This window comes from Convolutriloba macropyga, chromosome 3 (assembly GCF_964194025.1).
Source record: "Convolutriloba macropyga chromosome 3, txConMacr16.3, whole genome shotgun sequence".
Lineage (NCBI taxonomy): Eukaryota > Metazoa > Xenacoelomorpha > Acoela > Convolutidae > Convolutriloba > Convolutriloba macropyga.
The window spans coordinates 40,779,322-40,798,984 of record NC_134470.1 but is presented as its reverse complement, the minus strand read 5'-3'; the positions used below and the strand labels follow the sequence as shown (position 1 = coordinate 40,798,984).

Sequence of the window (19,663 nt, the reverse complement as noted above, 5' to 3'; positions counted from 1 at the left end):
CGTATATCAAGTAATCGTAGTCATTAATTTTTTGAGCAAATTGAAAACGAAGATCGGTCTGATCACGTTATTTGTCCACGTTGCTTGTTTATTTTTTTAAACTAAACAGCAGGGAATTTAATTTTCAAATTAAAAGCTATGGTTTGAAAGTATTAAAGAAGAAGAAAAACATTGTTAATTACTTTGAGTATGAACTATAAAATACAGAACATAGTTTAAAGGCAATGTAGTGTTAAGAAGTATAAATGAAACAAACGTCACATATTGTGAAAGTTTAAAATTGTATTAAATTTACAATGTGCTAAAGTATCGACAAATTAAGAGAGATGAATTATAATTGAGAAAAAAATTTTAAAAATGCTAATTCTACAATTAACATTTTCGAGAAAAGAGAATATTTTAAAAAATGCTAATCCTCCAATTAACATTTCATGAAATTGAGATTGAACTTGAAAGATTTGAGATTAGAATTCAATTCAGAAACCGTTGGGTCTTTTAGAAACTCATTCCAGAAATGATTTTTTATTGTAGTTTTGAGAGCCCGCTTTATAGGGATATTCCGCCTCAAGGTGAGAGGCAAATCGTTATACCAGTCAATTGCTTTTTTTGAAAAACAGTTTTGCATTATATTTGTTTTTTGGTTTGCTCCAAATGACAGCTTGTTTGTACGGTCATTCATTTTAGCACTTAGGGTGGCTAACTTGAGTTCATCGAAAGCTGGCAGATCTGCTTTTAGAAGCTTTATAAAATATATAATAACCCGATACTTTATGAGATATTCTACTGGTAAGATTTTGTGTTTGACCTTGAGATCAGTGGTCCTGTCAAATTTGGTTCTATTGAAACATGCCTTTTTTCCCCAGTTCAATTGTTTATTTAGAGTAACTCGAAGTGATTTTTTAAGACCTGAGACGTATTAAGTATTTCGTCGAAAAATTAACGTAAGTATCAATAACAATCTTGGTATTATATCGTTTTTGGTGTCATCGGCTACAACAACGGCTCGATTTTTTTCAGGAAACTATTTTAAAAGTTCCTATTCTTGGAATCTATTCTATATTTTAGGAAACTATTCAATCTACCTAGACACTCTTGTTTCAATGAAATGCATATATCGCTCTTACAATTCGCAAAAACGTAGATTTTGGGGTGCTAAAATAACGGTTGTATAGGGCTGGGGGGGGGGGGGGGGCTAGCAGACAAGATCCCGATTTTCTTACCCCACCGGACCCAGCTGTGGACGATAAGCTGGTAACATTGGATGCAGTGCCTGAGGTCAAGGAGATTATGTGCTGTTGCTCCCTGATCATCTGGGAGAACTGCGTTTGCAATGAGGACAACAAACTCTCTCTTTGGTCGTCTTGTCCCTTCAGGCACGTCAAAACAAGAGACAAAAATGGCCCGTGACTCAATAATTGGATACTTTTCTGAGCCGTTTTTTCCTTGTCAGATCGGGGCTTACTAGTTGACCCCAAACCACCGCTGAAAAAACTCGAAGAGCCCAGATTCTGGCCAAGATTACCCAAGACACCACCGCGATCCAGCATTGAGCTAGCTTGATTCAAAACTGCACCTTGTACTGCTGCAGGGAGTTGTCCGATTAAGGGCGCAACAAGCCATGCTTGCTCCGGGTCTCTGTTGTTTCCAGTTGAAGTCGACGACTTCCCACCTTCTGTTCCGGAACCTGCACTGGAGCCAGTCACATTCTCCGAGCTTGGTTTATCTAGATTAGAAGAGGACGAATTTGACGACGAATTTTGGACAGGTTTTGGCACGCGTCGTTGTGAACTGCGCAACTCAACGACAGGTTGAATGTCGAAAATTTGGATGCTCAACCTGAAAGTACAAATCGGCATACCTGAAATGTTTGAATTTTCAGTTTCAATCCGTCACTTGATAGCCTATGAAAAGCTGCCTCGAGAATCAGAAGTGCAAGACAGGGCCCGTAGATTGCCGGAAAACAGACCCCACTGGGCGCCTTTGGGCTTGAAAAAATTCAAACATAGCCGGAAAATAGCCGGAAAACAGCCATTGTTGACGCAATTGACGCATATCGGGATTGAAACAGAAAATGAGATAGAAAATGAAAATTTCTTAGTGTCAAAAAGTATTCTAATTCAGTGTGCAGGTCCAGTTAGATTCCAAAACTATATACTTAATTCAGCTCCTAAACTGAAAGCTATTAGGCTATTAATACTAATGACAGCTAGCAATCGCTCGAATGAAATCTGATAACCTTATTTAATATAATTTAATTACCAGGCTTATCGGTTTATCCCGTTTCATTTGATTTTTCTCTTTTGACTGCGACCGTATTCACTACATTGCGTAATTCAATGCGTGAAAGAATTTAAAATCCATTCAGTTGAAACAGTCAGTGAGGTATGTGCGGTGTTCCGCCTTCAGTTAATATTGAATGTGTAGTGTTGGTGGTGCTGTGGCCGGACGTGAGAGAAGCAAACTAATCAGCTTGCTTCACTGACGCCAGTGCTGGTTGTGTTTCAAAAAAGACCCTTGAGTTATTGTTACTTTGGCACGATATGCCTGGGCTACCCTTTGTCCACTGTTGTTCCTTGTCAACAGTAAAACTTTCGTGAGATTTGCTTCAAAAATCTTCTTTTGCTACCGTGAAAAAGTTGTCCATTTCCTAACCATTGAATTACATCTATAAAATCAGCATTATGACTTGGATTTCAAAGTTACAGTTTTTAGCACGTGCCTCGTGGTACACCGCCCCCATTTTTTGGCACCAAATATCAGAAAGGTTGTAGTCGATCTGTTGTTGATGTTGAAGTCTGTTTGAATTGGCTCTTTGTCGTCTCGTTGAGTTCTCTTTTGCTCTGTTGTGTCCTTTGGTGTAGACGAATTGGATATTCTTAATTCAGCTGATGATAATTCTGTTGAAAATGTATTGAGTTGTGTCCTCAATAAAACGCTGATCTTGAAGTTATGGACTCGTCCATATCTACAAGTATGTCTGACCTGATTTTGATAAAGTCTGCTGTTGAAGAATGCGTTGACTGCTGTTCGAAAAGTGCTGCCGCTTCTGCTGAAGTAATTCTTGCTGAAGTGTTTGTTGTTTTCGTGAAATTTCTGTTGATGTCTTCGTCGGTGTTGTCTGTAGATTGTTGCTGTGTACTGGTTGTCACCGTGCTGTTTGTATTGTTATATGAAAGAACCGTATGCTGGAAAATTGAATTGCTTTTCTGCTGATTGCGTTTGACTGTGTATATTTGTAGTTGATCTGAATCGACTTTTGTATTGGCTGATTGGCGAATGTCATATACTGAACGGTTTCTGGAAATGTTGTTGTTGCTTGTCTGCTCGTTCAAAGATGCTGGTCGACAACCTGATGCTCCCAGTGTTCCCTACCTAACTAAACCTACCACTACCTTGTACCTATTGCCTACAATTTACCTGTTTTTCCCAAATAAGAGTTTGTCGGAATACCTAATGTTTTGTAAAAAATTTTACCTCTGATGTTTGGTTTTACCTAAGCTGTTTAGTGTCATCTACCTATTAAAGTACTGTTATCCTGTCGGTTCAACTCTCTGCTGTTGTGCAATATGCTAATTAATTGTGCATTTGAATTCCAAAACGTACCTAATGTCTATCCAGAATTTGTATTCCTGTTAAACCTACCTACATAAAGTTTTCCAATTGAAAGTATTTTCTAATGCAAGCTAAGTTTTGCTACTTTGAGTATCCTGGTGAGTCACTTATTGAAATCCCTAATTATACCTGAATCTGAATGATAACTAATAGTCCCTCTGAATTGCTAACTCATTGAATTGAACTTTAAAAATTTTCATCTTTCACTTTACCTTAAGCCCAAAACTGATATCAGGTTGTCATTTCAGATTGTTATTAAAGTATTGTTCCCCATTTACTATTGATAACCTTTATGTTGATTTGTCGTTGATCAAACTAAGTTTAATAGCTGGTTTAACAAAATCCCCTTTTGATGTTTTAACCAGGCAAGACCTTACCACATTATACTTACCTTTATTTACCTTTTGTACCCTACCTACCGGCCCAAAACCCCTGGGTGTGTTGTTTCTAGTATCCATACCATGTCCCCTACTTCTATCCCCTCCACTGTTGAATACCATTTTCGACGTTGTCTTAGTGTTGGCAGATATTCCTTTAAAAGACTTGTCCATAATCAAAACTCGTTCATAACACTGTTGACATTGTTCCATAGTTTTCCTGTTCCTCTGTCATTGCTGCTAATTGTAGTATCTGATGGCAGTCCTGCAGTCATTCCTGTCAAAAAATGTCCGGGTGTCAGGCTTTCCACGTCGCGTATGTCACTGCTGACTGATGTCAGAGGTCTGCTGTTGAGTAGAGCTTCGACTTGGCAAATAAGGGTTGAGAAACTGTCTTCCTGGAGATTCCTATATCCGGCGATATTGAAGAAGAGTCGTTTGCTCATTCCAATTAGGCGTTCCCATGTTCCAACAAAATGTGGTGCTCTTGGCGGAATAAATTTCCATGCAATCTTTTTCGATTCCGCATATAACTTTATCTCTGTAGTTGTGAAGTTGCTTTCCTCGAAGGTCTTTGCTGTACTGGTGGAAATATAAAGCGTTGTCACTGTGAATTCTTTCCGGTAGGCCTCGTCGGCTGAAGAATCGTTGGAATGCCATTATGCATGATTCCTTTTGCAAGTTCCTGGTCACTTCGATATGAACGGCTCGTATCGTCAGACAAGTGAACAAACAACAGTAAGCTTGCATGGTTATGTCGATCTGGCTGTAGATTTCAAAGGGCCCAAAAAGTCTACTCCGGTTTCCTTGAAGGCTACAGGTTTGACTGAGAATCGGTATCTCGGAAGATGTGAAATCTGAGGCTGGCTGTTGAGTTGTCTGTCGTCTGCATTCGTAGCATCTGTTCGAGATCTTATTCATTACTGTTTTGCATTGAAGAACAATAGTTCAACTGTATGATGTGTGTTTGCTGTTCAACTCAAACATGACCATTGATGTTGTGTTGCAGTTCCAGAAAAAGACGAATAATCCTGTTCCTACCGTCTAAGATTATTGGCTTCTTTGTTGCTGTTGAAACTGGTGCGTTGGCTAGTCTGCTATTTGATCGAAGGATACCATCTTCGTCTATTGAAGGTCTCGATCTCAACTGAATCAATCTACTCCTTTTTTGAATTGGTTTATGTGTTAGTTGATTTACATCCTCGTCAAAGGATTGTTGCTGAGATAGACGGAAAAGAAATTTCTCTGCTTCTATGACCTGCTGGTCACATGTTCTCGTTTTGTTTTGGAGGTTTTTCATTTTGATGGTTACGGCTCTGAGTTTCAACCACTGGCTAAACTTGTTGGCATCAATGAGGTTCTGGTCAATTGGCTGTCGTCGTGTTCCCTGAAGCTTCTTTTCTGCGCTGTTCAAGAAAACATATGTTGATGTTCGTCTGTTGTCCAGTTGTCGCTAGAAGACAGAAGAAACGGTGGCCCCTGTAACAAAGGACATTTTTCTGTCATCTCTGTTGCAGTAAGTCCCCTCGTACTTTGATCTGCTGGGTTGTCCTTGGTGTTGACGTAGTTCCACTGATTAGTGCTTGTGAGACCCCTTATTTCGGCAATTCAGTTTCCGATGTACATCTCGTGTTTCAATTTGAAGTTCTTTATCCAACAGAGAACGGTCGCGCTGTCACTCCATAGAAAGATTTTTGTCAAACTTGAAATTCATTTCATCCTCGATTGTTCACTTCAATCATGCTGCATAAAGTGCTGCTTGCAGGTCTAGTCTGTGAATTTTTGTTTGACGTAAGGGTGCCACTCTTGTTTTTCCCATAAGAAAACGAGATGTGGTTTATTGGTTCCTGGTTGTCTTGATGTATGCTACTGCTGCTGTTGCTTCCAATGATGCGTCGCAGAATACATGAAGTTCCATTGTGTCCCCAAGTGCTGTACCACCTACCAACCTGTTAACCCCTACCGTACCTAGCAGTTCCCTTTCTTGTACCCAGTCATTGATGGCCTTTCCATTGTCTCCACTGATGGCTTTGTCCCATTCGCGTCCATGTCGCCACAATTCTTGCTGCAAAATCTTGGCTCGGATGAGGAAAGGAGATATGATTCCCAAAGGATCGTAGAAACTTGACACAGAAGAGAAACTTGTGTTGAGTCCATGTTTTCCTGTCTAGGTTCTTCCTGTCTTTCGCTTTAAACATTATTTCGTCAACTCAAACATGACCATTGATGTTGTGTTGCAGTTCCAGAAAAAGACGAATAACCCTGTTCCTACCGTCTAAGATTATTGGCTTCTTTGTTGCTGTTGAAACTGGTGCGTTGGCTAGTCTGCTATTTGATCGAAGGATACCATCTTCGTCTATTGAAGGTCTCGGTCTCAACTGAATCAATCTACTCCTTTTTTGAATTGGTTTATGTGTTAGTTGATTTACATCCTCGTCAAAGGATTGTTGCTGAGATAGACGGAAAAGAAATTTCTCTGCATCTATGATCTGTTGGTCTTATGTTCTCGTTTTGTTTTGGAGGTTTTTCATTTTGATGATTACGGCTCTGAGTTTCAACCACTGGCTAAACTTGTTGGCATCAATGAGGTTCTGGTCAATTGGCTGTCATCGTGTTCCCTGAAACTTCTTTTCTGCGCTGTTCAAGAAAACATTTTCATGTTGATGTTCGTCTGTTGTCCAGTTGTCGCTAGAAGACAGAAGAAACGGTGGCCCCTGTAACAAAGGACATTTTTCTGTCATCTCTGTTGCAGTTAAGTCCCCTCGTACCTTGGTCTGCTGGGTTGTCCTTGGTGTTGACGTAGTTCCACTGATTAGTGCTTGTGAGATCCCTTATTTCGGCAATTCGGTTTCCGATATACATCTCGTGTTTCAATTTGAAGTTCTTTATCCAACAGAGAACGGTCGCGCTGTCACTCCATAGAAAGATTTTGTCAAACTTGAAATTCATTTCATCCTCGATTGTTCTCTTCAATCATGCTGCATAAAGTGCTGCTTGCAGGTCTAGTCTGTGAATTTTTGTTTGACGTAAGGGTGCCACTCTTGTTTTTCCCATAAGAAAACGAGATGTGGTTTATTGGTTCCTGGTTGTCTTGATGTATGCTACTGCTGCTGTTGCTTCCAATGATGCGTGGCAGAATACATGAAATTCCATTGTGTCCCCAAGTGCTGTACCACCTACCAACCTGTTAACCCCTACCGTACCTAGCAGTTCCCTTTCTTGTACCCAGTCATTGATGGCCTTTCCATTGTCTCCACTGATGGCTTTGTCCCATTCGCGTCCATGTCTCCACAATTCTTGCTGCAAAATCTTGGCTCGGATGAGGAAAGGAGATATGATTCCCAAAGGATCGTAGAAACTTGACACAGAAGAGAAACTTGCGTTGAGTCCATGTTTTCCTGTCTAGGTTCTTCCTGTCTTTCGCTTTAAACATTATTTTGTCTTCGTCCAAGCTCCAGTAAACTCCAAGTACTCTTTTATGGAAACTTTTACTGAAGAGCTCCTCAACTGATCGTCTTGCATCTGCTCACAAATGTCACGGCTGTTGCTGCACCATTTTGACAGATTGAATTTACCTTTTTTCAGAGTATCCTTGACATCCTTGACTAGTGAAAGCTGTGTTGGCGTCGCTGAAAGATGCGACCCTGTCATCCATGTAGAATGTCCGCTGAATGGACTATAGAGAATTTGGGTGATCTTCGATGTCGTCTTTGGCTGTCTGTTGCAAAACAAAATTCGCGCAAGCTGGTGAGTCCCTGGCTCCAAAGATGTGTCGTTGGTATTCATAAACCTCTAATTCTGGGCTTTTGGGTTGTCTCCACATGAATCGTAGATAACGTCGGTCCTGTTGTCGTACTCCGATTTGCATAAACATCGCTTCGATGTCTCCCTGGATGGCGATGGCTCCCTGTCGGAATTGTAGCAAAACTCCAAGCATATTCCCGAGGAGGTCAGGTCCACCTAAGAGTTTGTCACAGGCTTGTTCGCTTTGTGGTGCTTTGGCATTGCATATTCTTCGTATCTTGTCGGGTTTGTTTGGGCTGACAAGACCATAGCGTGGTATGTACCATCCTGTATCTTTCTGTCGATGGAAAATTACTTTTGCAATGTAGCCTTTTTCCAGGTCTGCTTGAATGCCCTCATTGTATTTCTTGTACTGTTCAGGTTTCTTCTGTAGTCTGTTGACAAGATGAATCAGATGAGTCAAGGCTTGTGACCGGTTGTCTGGTAAACTGCTGTCGTCTTTCCAGAGAAGTCCCGTTTCATAACGTCCATCTGTTTGTCTCACGCATGTTGTGCTAAGTATCTTGGTGGCCAACAAAAACATCTGGATCATTTGACTTCGTTTTGGATTCCAACGGAATTGTCTCTGCTTTCCACCAATGAAAAAATTCTTGGTTGAGGTCATTGTCTTGTTCGAGGCAATTGCTGCAAAACAAAGCAGTATGATGCATTGAATGTTGTGTTTTGCTGTCATTCAATACTGTATGAGGTCCAGAAATAGTCCCACCAAGTCTGAAAAGACTTGCGCTTGGTGCTGACGATGACTGGCGAGATAAGGTTAAAGTTGTCCTGTCCAATCAATACTGTGACTTCGAGATTATCCAGAGTTGGCATATTGACATGTCTAAGGTGGTCATACTTTCTGGCAATGTCTCCCCGGTGCTCAGCTTTGGCAAATTGATGTTTTCCACAACATATATCTGTTTGAGATTGTAGCGTTTGTCGTCTTCCAAATTTGAAATTTCTGTTGACGTTGTGTAACAAATTTTTGTGTCTGTTCCGGTGGCTCCTTCCAAGACAAGTTGTTGACGTGTTTCCATCTGAAGGCGTAGTTCGTCGGCTGTCTTCGCGAGAAGTATTGTTAAGCTGCTTCCTGGGTCGATAAAGGTGTATGTCCGAACTTCGTTCTCTTTGTTATGTAAAATAACTGGCATGACATAGAGAAGGTTTCTTGTTTTTGTTGCTGCTGCCGTGTCCTTTGTTGTGGTTGTATCTCGGTTGTCGATGAATGCAAATGAGTTACCATTTCCTCCCGAGTTGTTCAATTGAGAGTTTGGTTGAACAATTGAGGTCAGTATTCGTCCGTGTCAACTGTAGGCACCGTGTAGCATAGTTTTGTGTCGCTGTCCGCATCCTTGCTCCCTGCAATTAGTGTTTGATGGACAATTGTTGGCTCGATGGTTCGCTCCCAAACAATTTTTGCAAAGATTCAATTGATAAACCGTTTGTAGTCTTTCGTCTACTGTATTTGCTTTAAACGTTGGGTAATGGAATAACTGGTGATTACCGTCGTTGAAGACACAAGGCAGAGGCTGGCTGTTGCTGTTGCTTGAAATATTTGTGTTGTGCTCCTCTGGCTGTACTGGTTCCAGTTGTTGTTGTTGCTAAAGTTGGTTATGTTCTGTGTTGGTTGTTGCTGCCGCTGTTGTTCCCTGTTTGGATGAGTTGGTTGCTGATGAAATTGTCGGGTTCCAGTTAAGTTGAAATTTCGTTGGTGTGTCACTGGCTGTGCTGAGGCTAGTGCTGCTTCGTCCCTGATGCGTTGAGCGTTCATATGCTTCGGCTATTTCTTTAATCCATTGGTTGAAGTCTGCAACTGTCGGCTGCTGAATTCTTCGCCGTAAAACAAACTGATTCCATTTGAATTCTTCACTGTAAGGTAGTTTGTCGGTTGCATGCTTCAAGATTGTCGTGCTCTTGAGATCGGCTTCGTGTCCTTGTCATGGTGTTTCTGAAAGCGAAAAAATTTACAATCTTCCAAGAAAGAGATGTTGTTGGTGGCCTGTAGTTGATGGGTTTCTCCAACAAGTTGCTAATGATGACGTTTGGGTTCCCAAAACGCTGTTTCAACTCGTTTATTGCATCCTTGTACAGGTGTCCGCTGCAGGAAAATCCTTCAATTGCTGTTTTGGCTTTTCCAATTACAAGTCCCTGTAGATAGGCGATCTTCTGTCCATCACTCAGATGAGTGTCTCCAATCATGAAGCTGAAACAGCTGTACTAATCTGCCCATTTGCTCGGGTCACCGTTGAACTTCTGAAGATCCATCTTTGGAAGAGCTTCCACATAAGGCGCATAGAATGGAACGGGTTGTGATAACGTTGTTGACAATTGCTGTGGATGTATTGTTGGCTGATTGAATGTTTGTGTGTCCCCCTTTCCAGTTACTCTGTTCTGCTGGTCGTTTAGGTTGCTTGAGTAAGCTAGTCTATCGTACCAAAAGCTGTTGAGGTTGTCACGTTGAGCGGAATTGCTAGTTTCCGGTTGTTCGTTGTGTAAACTTCTGTTAATGGACGTTTGCTGTTGTCCAATTGCTCTAGTGTTGATGTTGTTGTTGGTTGCTGAGTTATCCGCTGTCGAATTGGCAGTTGATGTTGTCTCGTTGTTGTCTTGTGTGTTGAAGTTTGTTGTGGTGTTTTCTTGCGAAAGGTGATTCTGAATTTTAATTTTAATGACGTCGATGTTGTTCCACGTGTCAGTGATTTTGCCGATGTACTCCTCGTGATGATCTTCGCCAAGCTGTGAAATCAAATCGTAACTTCTTTCCTCGAACTCCAGAAATGTTTTCGCTGCCTTTTCACGAACATTATTTGCTGCATTTATGTTCCCACTGTCAATTAATTCGCTCATGGTTTGCAGGTTCTTTGTAATTTTTCCCCCATCAACCTGATTTTCGCTTTCAAAACGTGTGGTTGCATGGTTCTGTTCGGCATTGCTGTCAGGTTTGTATTCTGCTTTGTGTTGTTGAAAAGCTGACTCTGCTGGGGGTTCTTTATTGTCCGGTGGGGTGGGGTCTTGGTCTTTGGGGTTGATTCGTGGTAATTTTCTTTGCCTTTGCCCTTGCCTTGAGGTTGCGCGTTCGAGCTTGGTTAGGGGGTCACCAGAAAAAACTGTGCGGTGCTTCGCCTTCAGTTATTATTGAATGTGTAGTGTTGGTGGTGCTGTGGCCGGACGTGAGAGAAACAAACTAATCAGCTTGCTTCACTGACGCCAGTGCTGGTGGTGTTTCAAAAAAGACCCTTGAGTTATAGTTACTTTGGCACGATATGCCTGGGCTACCCTTTGTCCAGTGTTATTCCTTGTCAACAGTTAAAATATTTGTGAGATTTGCTTCAGAAATCTTCTTTTGCTACCGTGAAAAAGTTATCCATTTCCTAACCATTGAATTACATCTATAAAATCAGCATTATGACTTGGTTTTCAAATTTACAGTTTTTAGCACGTGCCTCCTGGTACAAGGTAAGTCAAAACACCGTCTGAACGAATAGTACTTACGGTAAAAAAAACCTTAAAAACAAACGACTAACTTCGGGCGAATTGCTCTCAAACGACCGGCGAGCGGTTGGCTTCGTCAGTAGCTAGCCACGGTTTATTGAGGCTAGCTTTAGCTTGATTCGTTGATTCGACTCTGCAACTTTTAGTTTTCTAGCCTTGTTAGCAAATAAATCAAATAAAAAATTGATGTTTTAAAAAGTTGCAAAATTCAAAAAACAGCTTCCAGATGTCGGAATGAAAATGTTCAAATCTTTTTTGTGTCTCTGGAGTTGTGTCAAGTAAACCATCTGCAAAACTTGAAAAACTTCGTTGGGCAGTAATGATCGTTTAAATCGAAAAGGACAAAAATCATCAAAAATTGTGAAAACATTTGCAAGTTTTAACAAAATCTCGCTAAAATTCAAGATAGTAAAACAACCTTATTGTCTCAAGAGACTCTCCAGTATCCCTATTTCAAGCTTTAAACAGTTTCACTGGCTCAAAGATCCATAAACTTGGAAAATGGTAATAATTTTCCAAAAATTTGAAATCAAATTTTATCAAAAAAACTGCTAAAATTGGAGTCATTAAATTATTGATAAAAATCCCATTAATTCTAAAAACTATGCGACAGCTTATCGTCAAACCTAGGACCCTGGTGCCGGAAAAGTTCAAAAAGAATAAAAAAATTGTAAAAATTGCAAAGAATTTTAAAAATTGCTGATATTGAAATCTTGAAAAACACTTCTAGAAGCTATGCAGTAAAGTATAATCAAATCTTACAGGTTATGGGGCTCTTGAGGCTTGAGAGACCTAGAAAATGACAAGAAATTTCAAAAAACTTCAAAACTAAATTATGGCCATAAAACATTCTCCAGTAATTTATTACCACGCCCTAACGGAGATTTTCTGCTAGGCTGAGAAACCTGAATAATGAGAAAAATGTCAAAACTGAAAAAAATGGCAAGTTTTGAAAATAAAAAAGGCTAAAATTCGTGGTGTTAAATCTTAAAAAACATTCCCGTTACATTTAGAAACTATACAGTAACCTATTGTCAAACCCTAGAGGAGGTTCCTCGGCTCCTGAGGCTGGAGAAACCTACAAACCGACAAAAATTTTCAAAAACTGAAAAATGCCAGTTTTACCAAAACATTGCTAAAATTTGTTATATTAAAAAATTGAAAGCTACTCCATGCCACAAAAAACTTTTTCAGTGACTTATTATTAAACCCCTAAGGACGTTTCCCTCGTCTCACCGTGGGGCTGATGGCGAGCGAGGGGGAAGGGTGGTCAACAGGTGGGTGGGGAGGGGCAAAAGCACGGTGGGGGGGTTGGGTAATAGTGGTGGGGGTCAACAGAGGGGGTGTCTTCAACCTGTAAGAACCGCCCTTCACACCATGACTATAAGTTTCCAAAACAGTTTGTGTGGAAACAGAGCTGAAAGGCTCTAAGAGCACTGTTGATTAACGTCTCTCGTTTATCAGACGCCCACCCAATTTTTGACGTAGAAGTAACAAAGCAATTTTTATTATTAATTTGAGCGAAAGATACCCTGTATAACTTTCAAGATCCTTGCCAACCAAGAATCGGCAAAACTTTAAGGTTGAAACATTCCACTACAACAAGGAACTATGCAGTAAACTATTATCCCTAGAGGAGGCTCCCTTACATCCAGGGTTACAAAAACCCAAAAAATGACAAAAGTTTACAAAAAGCTTTGAAACAATTAATTTGCGTGTTTTTGTTTGGGTTACCAAAACATATAGCTCCTTGAAAGGTCATTAAAAGTACCTATGTCTTGAAAAAACCTTTATCAACTTTACCTAGCCTCAATTTTAGACAGGTACAACAAGAAATTGGAAAAATGACACAAAAACACAAAAAATTGCCACATTTTGGGCTCAAAATCTACTAAAAAGGACCTTTTAACCTTAAACTACGGCCTGCCAAGTAGCTTCACGACACTAAGCACTTGAAGGACGACTAACCGCCGCTAAGGGCCTCTAATGAATTTATTATGCCCGCTGGGCACTACTTGTTTGACTATGGTGCTTGTGACTTGTGGCACTACTTGTGACTGCGGGTCACACTGCCGGCTATGCTTAATTGCTCTCAAACGAAATTTAAAGCAATTATATTAGTCCTGTTGGTCTTTTTTATGCGATTTTTCGCTTGACCAATTTTTCGTCTGACTCATTTGACTATTTATCCATAAAAACGGGATAAATGAGTCAGACGAAAAATTGGTCAAGCGAGAAATCGCATAAAAAAGACCAACAGGACTGATATAATTGCTTTAAATTTCGTTTGAGAGCAATTAAGCATAGCCGGCAGTGTGACCCGCTTGACTCACATCGGGATTGAAACGTTTTTTGAGGAGGAAACGTCGAAAGCGAAAAATCGCATAAAAAAGACAGACAAGACTAATAACATACCCGGCAGATTGCCGGAAAATAGCCGCTGTTGATTCCAATAAGCATGATTGGGATTGAACGAATAGAAGATATTGAAAAAAAAAGATTTTCGTACTAAAAAAAATTTTAAGTCCGATTTATTTTGATGGCATTTCGTAGTTGAACATACTTCTATTTCTTAGAGAGAGGCCACCGGGGCTACTATCAAAACCAATAAGCATAAGAGATGGTAACTAAGACTTATAGGAACGACGTTCAAATTGCGGGCATCTAAAATTGGGCTTTATGGGTTCATCCCGTTTCTATTTCTGACTTCAATTTTTTATACTGACTCTGTTCATTTTGAATTGCTTTGCTGAGCAACTGATGTTCAAATTCACTTCTAGCAGAATGAGAGAAGAGAGAAACTAACCTAGAGAAGTCAAAAAGAATTCACGCAAAAAGTCGAAAAAGCGGCAAAATGGTAAAGCGAGAAAAGTTCGACAAAATAAAAAAAATAGGAGCGCTATAATAGCCGGCTGAGATGAGGGCGGCTATTAATAATAGCTACAAACTTCGTTTGAGAGCAATTAAAAAACATACCCAGCAGATTGACAAAAAACCGCCGTTGATTTCAATAGCAATGATTGGTATTGAAAGAATAGAAGATATTGAAAAAAAAAGTTTTTGTACAAAAACATTTTTAAAGTCCGATTTATTTTGATGGCATTTCGTAGCTGAACATTTTTCTGTTTCTTAGAGAGAGACTACGCGGGCTACTATTAATACCAATAAGCATTAGAGATGGTAACTAAGACTTATAGGAACGACGTTCAAATAGCGGGCATCTAAAAGTGGGCTTTATGGGTTTATCCCCTTTCTATTTCTGACTTCAATTTTTTATACTGACTCTGTTCATTTTGAATTGCCTTGCTGAGCAACTGATGTTCAAATTCACTTTTAGCCGAATAAGAGAAGAGAGAAACTAGCCTTAGCCTACAGAAGTCAAAAAGATTTCACACAAAATGTAGGAAAAGCGGCAAAATGAGGTAAAGCGAAACATTGTTCGATGAAGTAAAAAAACATAGCAGGACAAGTCCTGACGAACAATTCAAAGAATTTTCATTGACTAAACAAAAAACTACACCTCGAACGAACTATGAATGGATTGTAAATTTGATCCAAAAAATCGAAAAAACAGTAAAAACCAAAGTGAAATTGCCGCATGTGAACAAAAAACCACTAGCGAGAAAGCGAATTTTTGTTCAAACACGTTTTCTCACTCTACTTTATATTTAGAGCGAAAAAAATTTACGCCGCAAAACCACTCGCTTTTTCGCTCCATTTCCTGTTTTGGCGTGACCAAAATCACCACTCCAATTTGACTTCAAAAATCATGAAAATGTGTGAACAGATTTTAAAAAAAACATAGCCGGAGGAATTCCGGTACCACTCGAATGAAAAAATTGCCCATAATTATGACTAAACAAATAGAACAACTATTGTGAAGCCTAAACCTCCACATATGACATACAAAATAAGGAAGAATAGAAACGGCATTCAAAAACAAATTGAAAAAAAAAATAGAAAAAGTTAATGAGTTTTTTTTAATAGTACAAGGAAACAAAGACGAATTAAAACAATGAAAATCTTGCAAAGCAATGGGCAAGTCATAATACGCTAAAAAACTTGTCTAAGAGTAAAAAAAGAAAAACTGCAGAAAAAAATAAGAAAAATGGTTTAAAATTTCTCAATTTTTCCGTCATTTTTCCTGAGAAAAAAAATATTTTATACCAACAAAACTTTAATCAATTGGTATCTGAAAATTGCTTAAGTAACAAGCTTCGATCCAAAACCCACTTTAAGCAGTAAAACAAAAAACAAAAAAAGGCCAAAAATCATAGCAGGACAAGTCCTGACGCACAATTCAAAGAATTTTCATTGACTAAACAAAAAACTACACCTCGAACGAACTATGAATGGATTGTAAATTCGATCCAAAAAATCGAAAAAACAGTAAAAATCAGTGAAATTGCCGCATGTGAACAAAAAACCACTACCGAGAAACCGAATTTTTGTTCAAACTCCGTTTTCTCTCTACTTCAAAATTAGAGCAAAAAAAATTAACGCAGCAAAACCACTCGCTTTTTCGCTCCATTTCATGTTTCGGCGAGACCAAAATCACTACTCCAATTTGACTTCAAAAATCATGAAAATGTGTGAACAGATCTTAAAAAAAACATAGCCGGAAGAATTCCCGTACCACTCGAATGAAAAAATTGCCCATAATTATGACTAAACAATTAGAACAACTATTGTGAAGCCTAAACCTCCACAAACGACATACAAAATAAGGAAGAATAGAAACGGCATTCAAAAACAAATTCAAAAAAAAATAGAAAAAGTTAATGAGTTTTTTTTAATAGTACAAGGAAACAAAGCCGAACGAACTATGAATGGATTGTAAATTCGATCCAAAAAATCGAAAAAAACAGTAAAAACCAAAGTGAAATTGCCGCATGTGAACAAAAAACCACTAGCGAGAAAGCGAATTTATGTTCAAATACGTTTTCTCACTCTACTTTAAATTTAGAGCGAAAAAAATTCACGCCGCAAAACTACTCGCTTTTTCGCTCCATTTCCTGTTTCGGCGTGACCACAATCACTACTCCAATTTGACTTCAAAAATCATGGAAATGTGTGAACAGATCTTAAAAAAAAGACAGCGCCCCAATACAATTCAAATTCTTTGAATTGTAAAAAAAACCAAGAGCACCGCAATATAGCTACGCTCAGCTTACAGCTTCGCAGCTACACAAATTCTTTGAATTGTAAAAAAATAGGAGCGCTATAATAGCCGGCTGAGAAGATGAGGGCTGCTATTAACCAATACTCCCGTTTGAGTCGTAAAAACCAAGAGCACCGCAATATAGCTACGCTCAGCTTACAGCTATAATAACTGTGTTTTAACAGAGTATTGTGAACACACAACGCCGAACCTTGCAAGCAAGTTGACTAAGTCAACTTGCTTCTTCCACTCGCATAACTCCAAAATGATGGTGAACTGTAGCCAGGAAGACCTATGATTCCACTTGTTCAGCTTCTCAAAGATGCGCCTCAGTTTGATCTCTTGCTCGTCAACTCCTGCTGCAGTTGCGGCCGCAGAAGCAACCTGAGCATGAGCACCTCCTTGAGTTGATGTTAGAGCTGATCCCTCTGTGTACCTAATCAAGCGTCACTACTGGTATGCAATTAAGCGTCACTACTGCTCTCGCGCTATTCCATTCCAATTCCGTTAGGATGAGTGGAGAACTAACACTTCAGTCAAGTTATCATAGATAAAGACACCAACTTAAGCTTAGATTTCAAGAGCTTTGTTACAAATCAGATATCACGAAGAGCTCTTAAAATCTCAGAAAAATCTTAGCTGAGATCCACTTATTTATTTCTAAAGATTGCATGTATTAATGCGCAATTAATTTGTAACACGATTAAAAAGTATCTGAAATGATTTGGAGTTTAGCTAACCTGCATCCTTTGACTGGCGATCCAGGGTAACAAAGGAGCTGCAGAATATGGGAAGCCAGCCTCTCTCCGCCAATTGGATCCAGAAGAATCTCGTCGGCTTTCAAGATACCCGGATTCCTCAGACACGAGTACGTAATCCAGGTGCAGGACGCAAGAGCATGCAATACTGCACATGCAACTTCCTGTAGATTAGCAGATCCTACGAACTCGAGGACCTGTGCCGACGTCCAGTTGGATTCAAACTGACTCGGTTTTCGATTGTCCTCATCGTCAGCATTGGTGTTTATGGGAACTAGAAAAATACATCTTTCTTCACAGCTGCAAAGTTCCAAGAATTTCAGACTCTAATTGATAACTATCCAAACACAGGCTTCTTTACACGAATGAATTAATGTGAGTTTATAGTTTCATTCAAGTATTGTACTTAAGTTGATTCATTTCATTCGTCTGAAAGTGCCAACCTCCTAGGAAACTTGAATCGGACTGTAAATAGGACACTTGAATAGGACTAAAATCACAGTGACTAACATTAATTACAGGCAGGCGCATTATTCAATCTCAAACCTCGAAATAAGTACCTCAATTCAGTACCTCAACTGGCTTTTTTCAGTAACCCAACTAACCAAAAACCCGCATTTCAATTGAGGTCTTGATATGTACTGCCTTAAATGTAGTTGCTGAAGCACCAAACAGAAATCAAGAAATCAAGCACTTAATAGTAGTGCGCGGTGAACCTAAAATATTAGTCACACTCAAAAATTTTCAGCGATAAACATAAGCGTCCTAGTCGCTGAAGTCCTCAGCAGAACTCGAACGATATTTTAACACAATTTCTCATATTGATATCATCAATATTGACAACATTTTTGAAAGCAGAAATTTCAACAAAAACTGAAGGACAAAAGGTACACGACAGTATCAAAAGTTCTGGCAATAACTTTACGAATGGCACAAGGACACGAATTTCAGAAAATGGCCATCAATTACGTCAACATGGACAACATTGAACTTTTACAATGGCACTGCCGAGGTTTGTCTGCAAAAAATGCAAGAATTTCGCGCCATTCCGAAGGAACCACATTTTTACATTGCGTCTGAATGAGGTCAAGAACTGGCAAGAGGATTATCTAAAAGACCATTCCTTCGTACTTGACAAAACGAAGACAAGCAAACCACATGGTTCAATTTTGGCGACAATGGTTCAAACATAGCTGGCAGATTGCCAGAAAATAGCCTCAATAGCTTCGTAGATCTGCAGTCTCAAAAAAACAGTAAAAAAGACAGACCAAAAAAATTCGTCTTTTCATTGAAGGCTGATATGTTATATTTTGAATTAAAATCTGTACAAGTTTTTGCTGCTTCTATTAGCTGCTCTCAAATAACCTTCATTTAGTGTGACACACACCCATTTGACCTTATCTCTTTGAATTAAAGTAAAAAAAAGACAATTTCAAAGTGAGGAAGTCATTTTTGAGAGTGAGGTAAGTCAAGTGTGACCAAAAATTTAATCACGCGAATGAAAACAACAGGCTCCACTAAGAGCGAAAGAAGCCGTCACGCACGCACTTCAGATGAAATTGCATGAACGAATGAACAAAAAGCAGATTTGAAGTGGTTGTAACGACGTCATATGGTCGTAACAAAAATCGCGAGCGATGAAATTAAAAAACCAAGAGAAGGCCAATAACAGCCCCATTAATAAACATACCCGGCAGATTGCCGGAAAACAGCCGCCGTTGATTCCCATAACTCTAGTGGGATTTAAAGAAAAGAAAGTATCAACAAAAATTGATTTTCGTACAAAAACATTTTTAAGTGCGATTTATTTTGATGACATTTCGTAATTGAACATAATCCTGTCTCTCAGTGAGAGGCTACAGGGTCTAGTATCAAACTTAAGGGCTATAGGGTCTATAGGGTCTAATAAAAACAAACTTAAAGAGCCATTTTAAAGAAAATATGTAAATAAAAAGACCTTTATTAACTTCGACTAACGTCAATCTAATACCCATCTAACAAAAATAAACATACCCGGCAGATTGCCGAAAAATAGCCGCCGTTGATTCCAATAAGCATGGTTGGGATTGAAAGAATAGAAGAAATTGAAAAAAAAGATTTTTGTACAAAAACATTTTTTAAGTCCGATTTATTTTGATGGCATTTCTTCGTAGTTGAACTTCTGTCATTACTTCTGTTTCTTAGAGAGAGGCTACAAGGGCTACTATCAATACCAATAAGCATAAGAGATGGTAACTAAGACTTATAGGAACGACGTTCAAATAGCTGGCATCTAAAATTGGGCTTTATGGGTTTATCCCGTTTCTACTTCTGACTTCAATTTTTTATACTGACTCTGTTCATTTTGAATTGCTTTGCTGAGCAACTGATGTTCAAAATCCCTTTTAGCAGAATGAGAGAAGAGAGAAACTAGCCTAGAGAAGTCAAAACGATATCACGCAAAATGTTGAAAAAGCGGCAAAATGAGGTAAAGCGAA

The 19,663-nt window shown here is 39.2% G+C and overlaps 1 protein-coding gene across 3 annotated transcripts in view; it reads right to left on the bottom strand.

Annotated features, from left to right (window-relative positions):
- Positions 1 to 19,663, bottom strand: part of LOC142336205 (mediator of RNA polymerase II transcription subunit 12-like protein) — a 305,636-nt gene that overhangs the window by 59,191 nt on the left and 226,782 nt on the right. For all 3 annotated transcript variants that reach the window (XM_075384862.1, XM_075384864.1, XM_075384863.1), the window contains 3 exons: positions 17,169 to 17,460; positions 16,640 to 16,864; positions 1,221 to 1,836 (listed from right to left, as the gene is read on the bottom strand). In XM_075384862.1, coding sequence (XP_075240977.1) covers positions 1,221 to 1,836; positions 16,640 to 16,864; positions 17,169 to 17,460 — 1,133 coding nt within the window. The remainder of the gene's footprint in view (positions 1 to 1,220; positions 1,837 to 16,639; positions 16,865 to 17,168; positions 17,461 to 19,663) is intronic.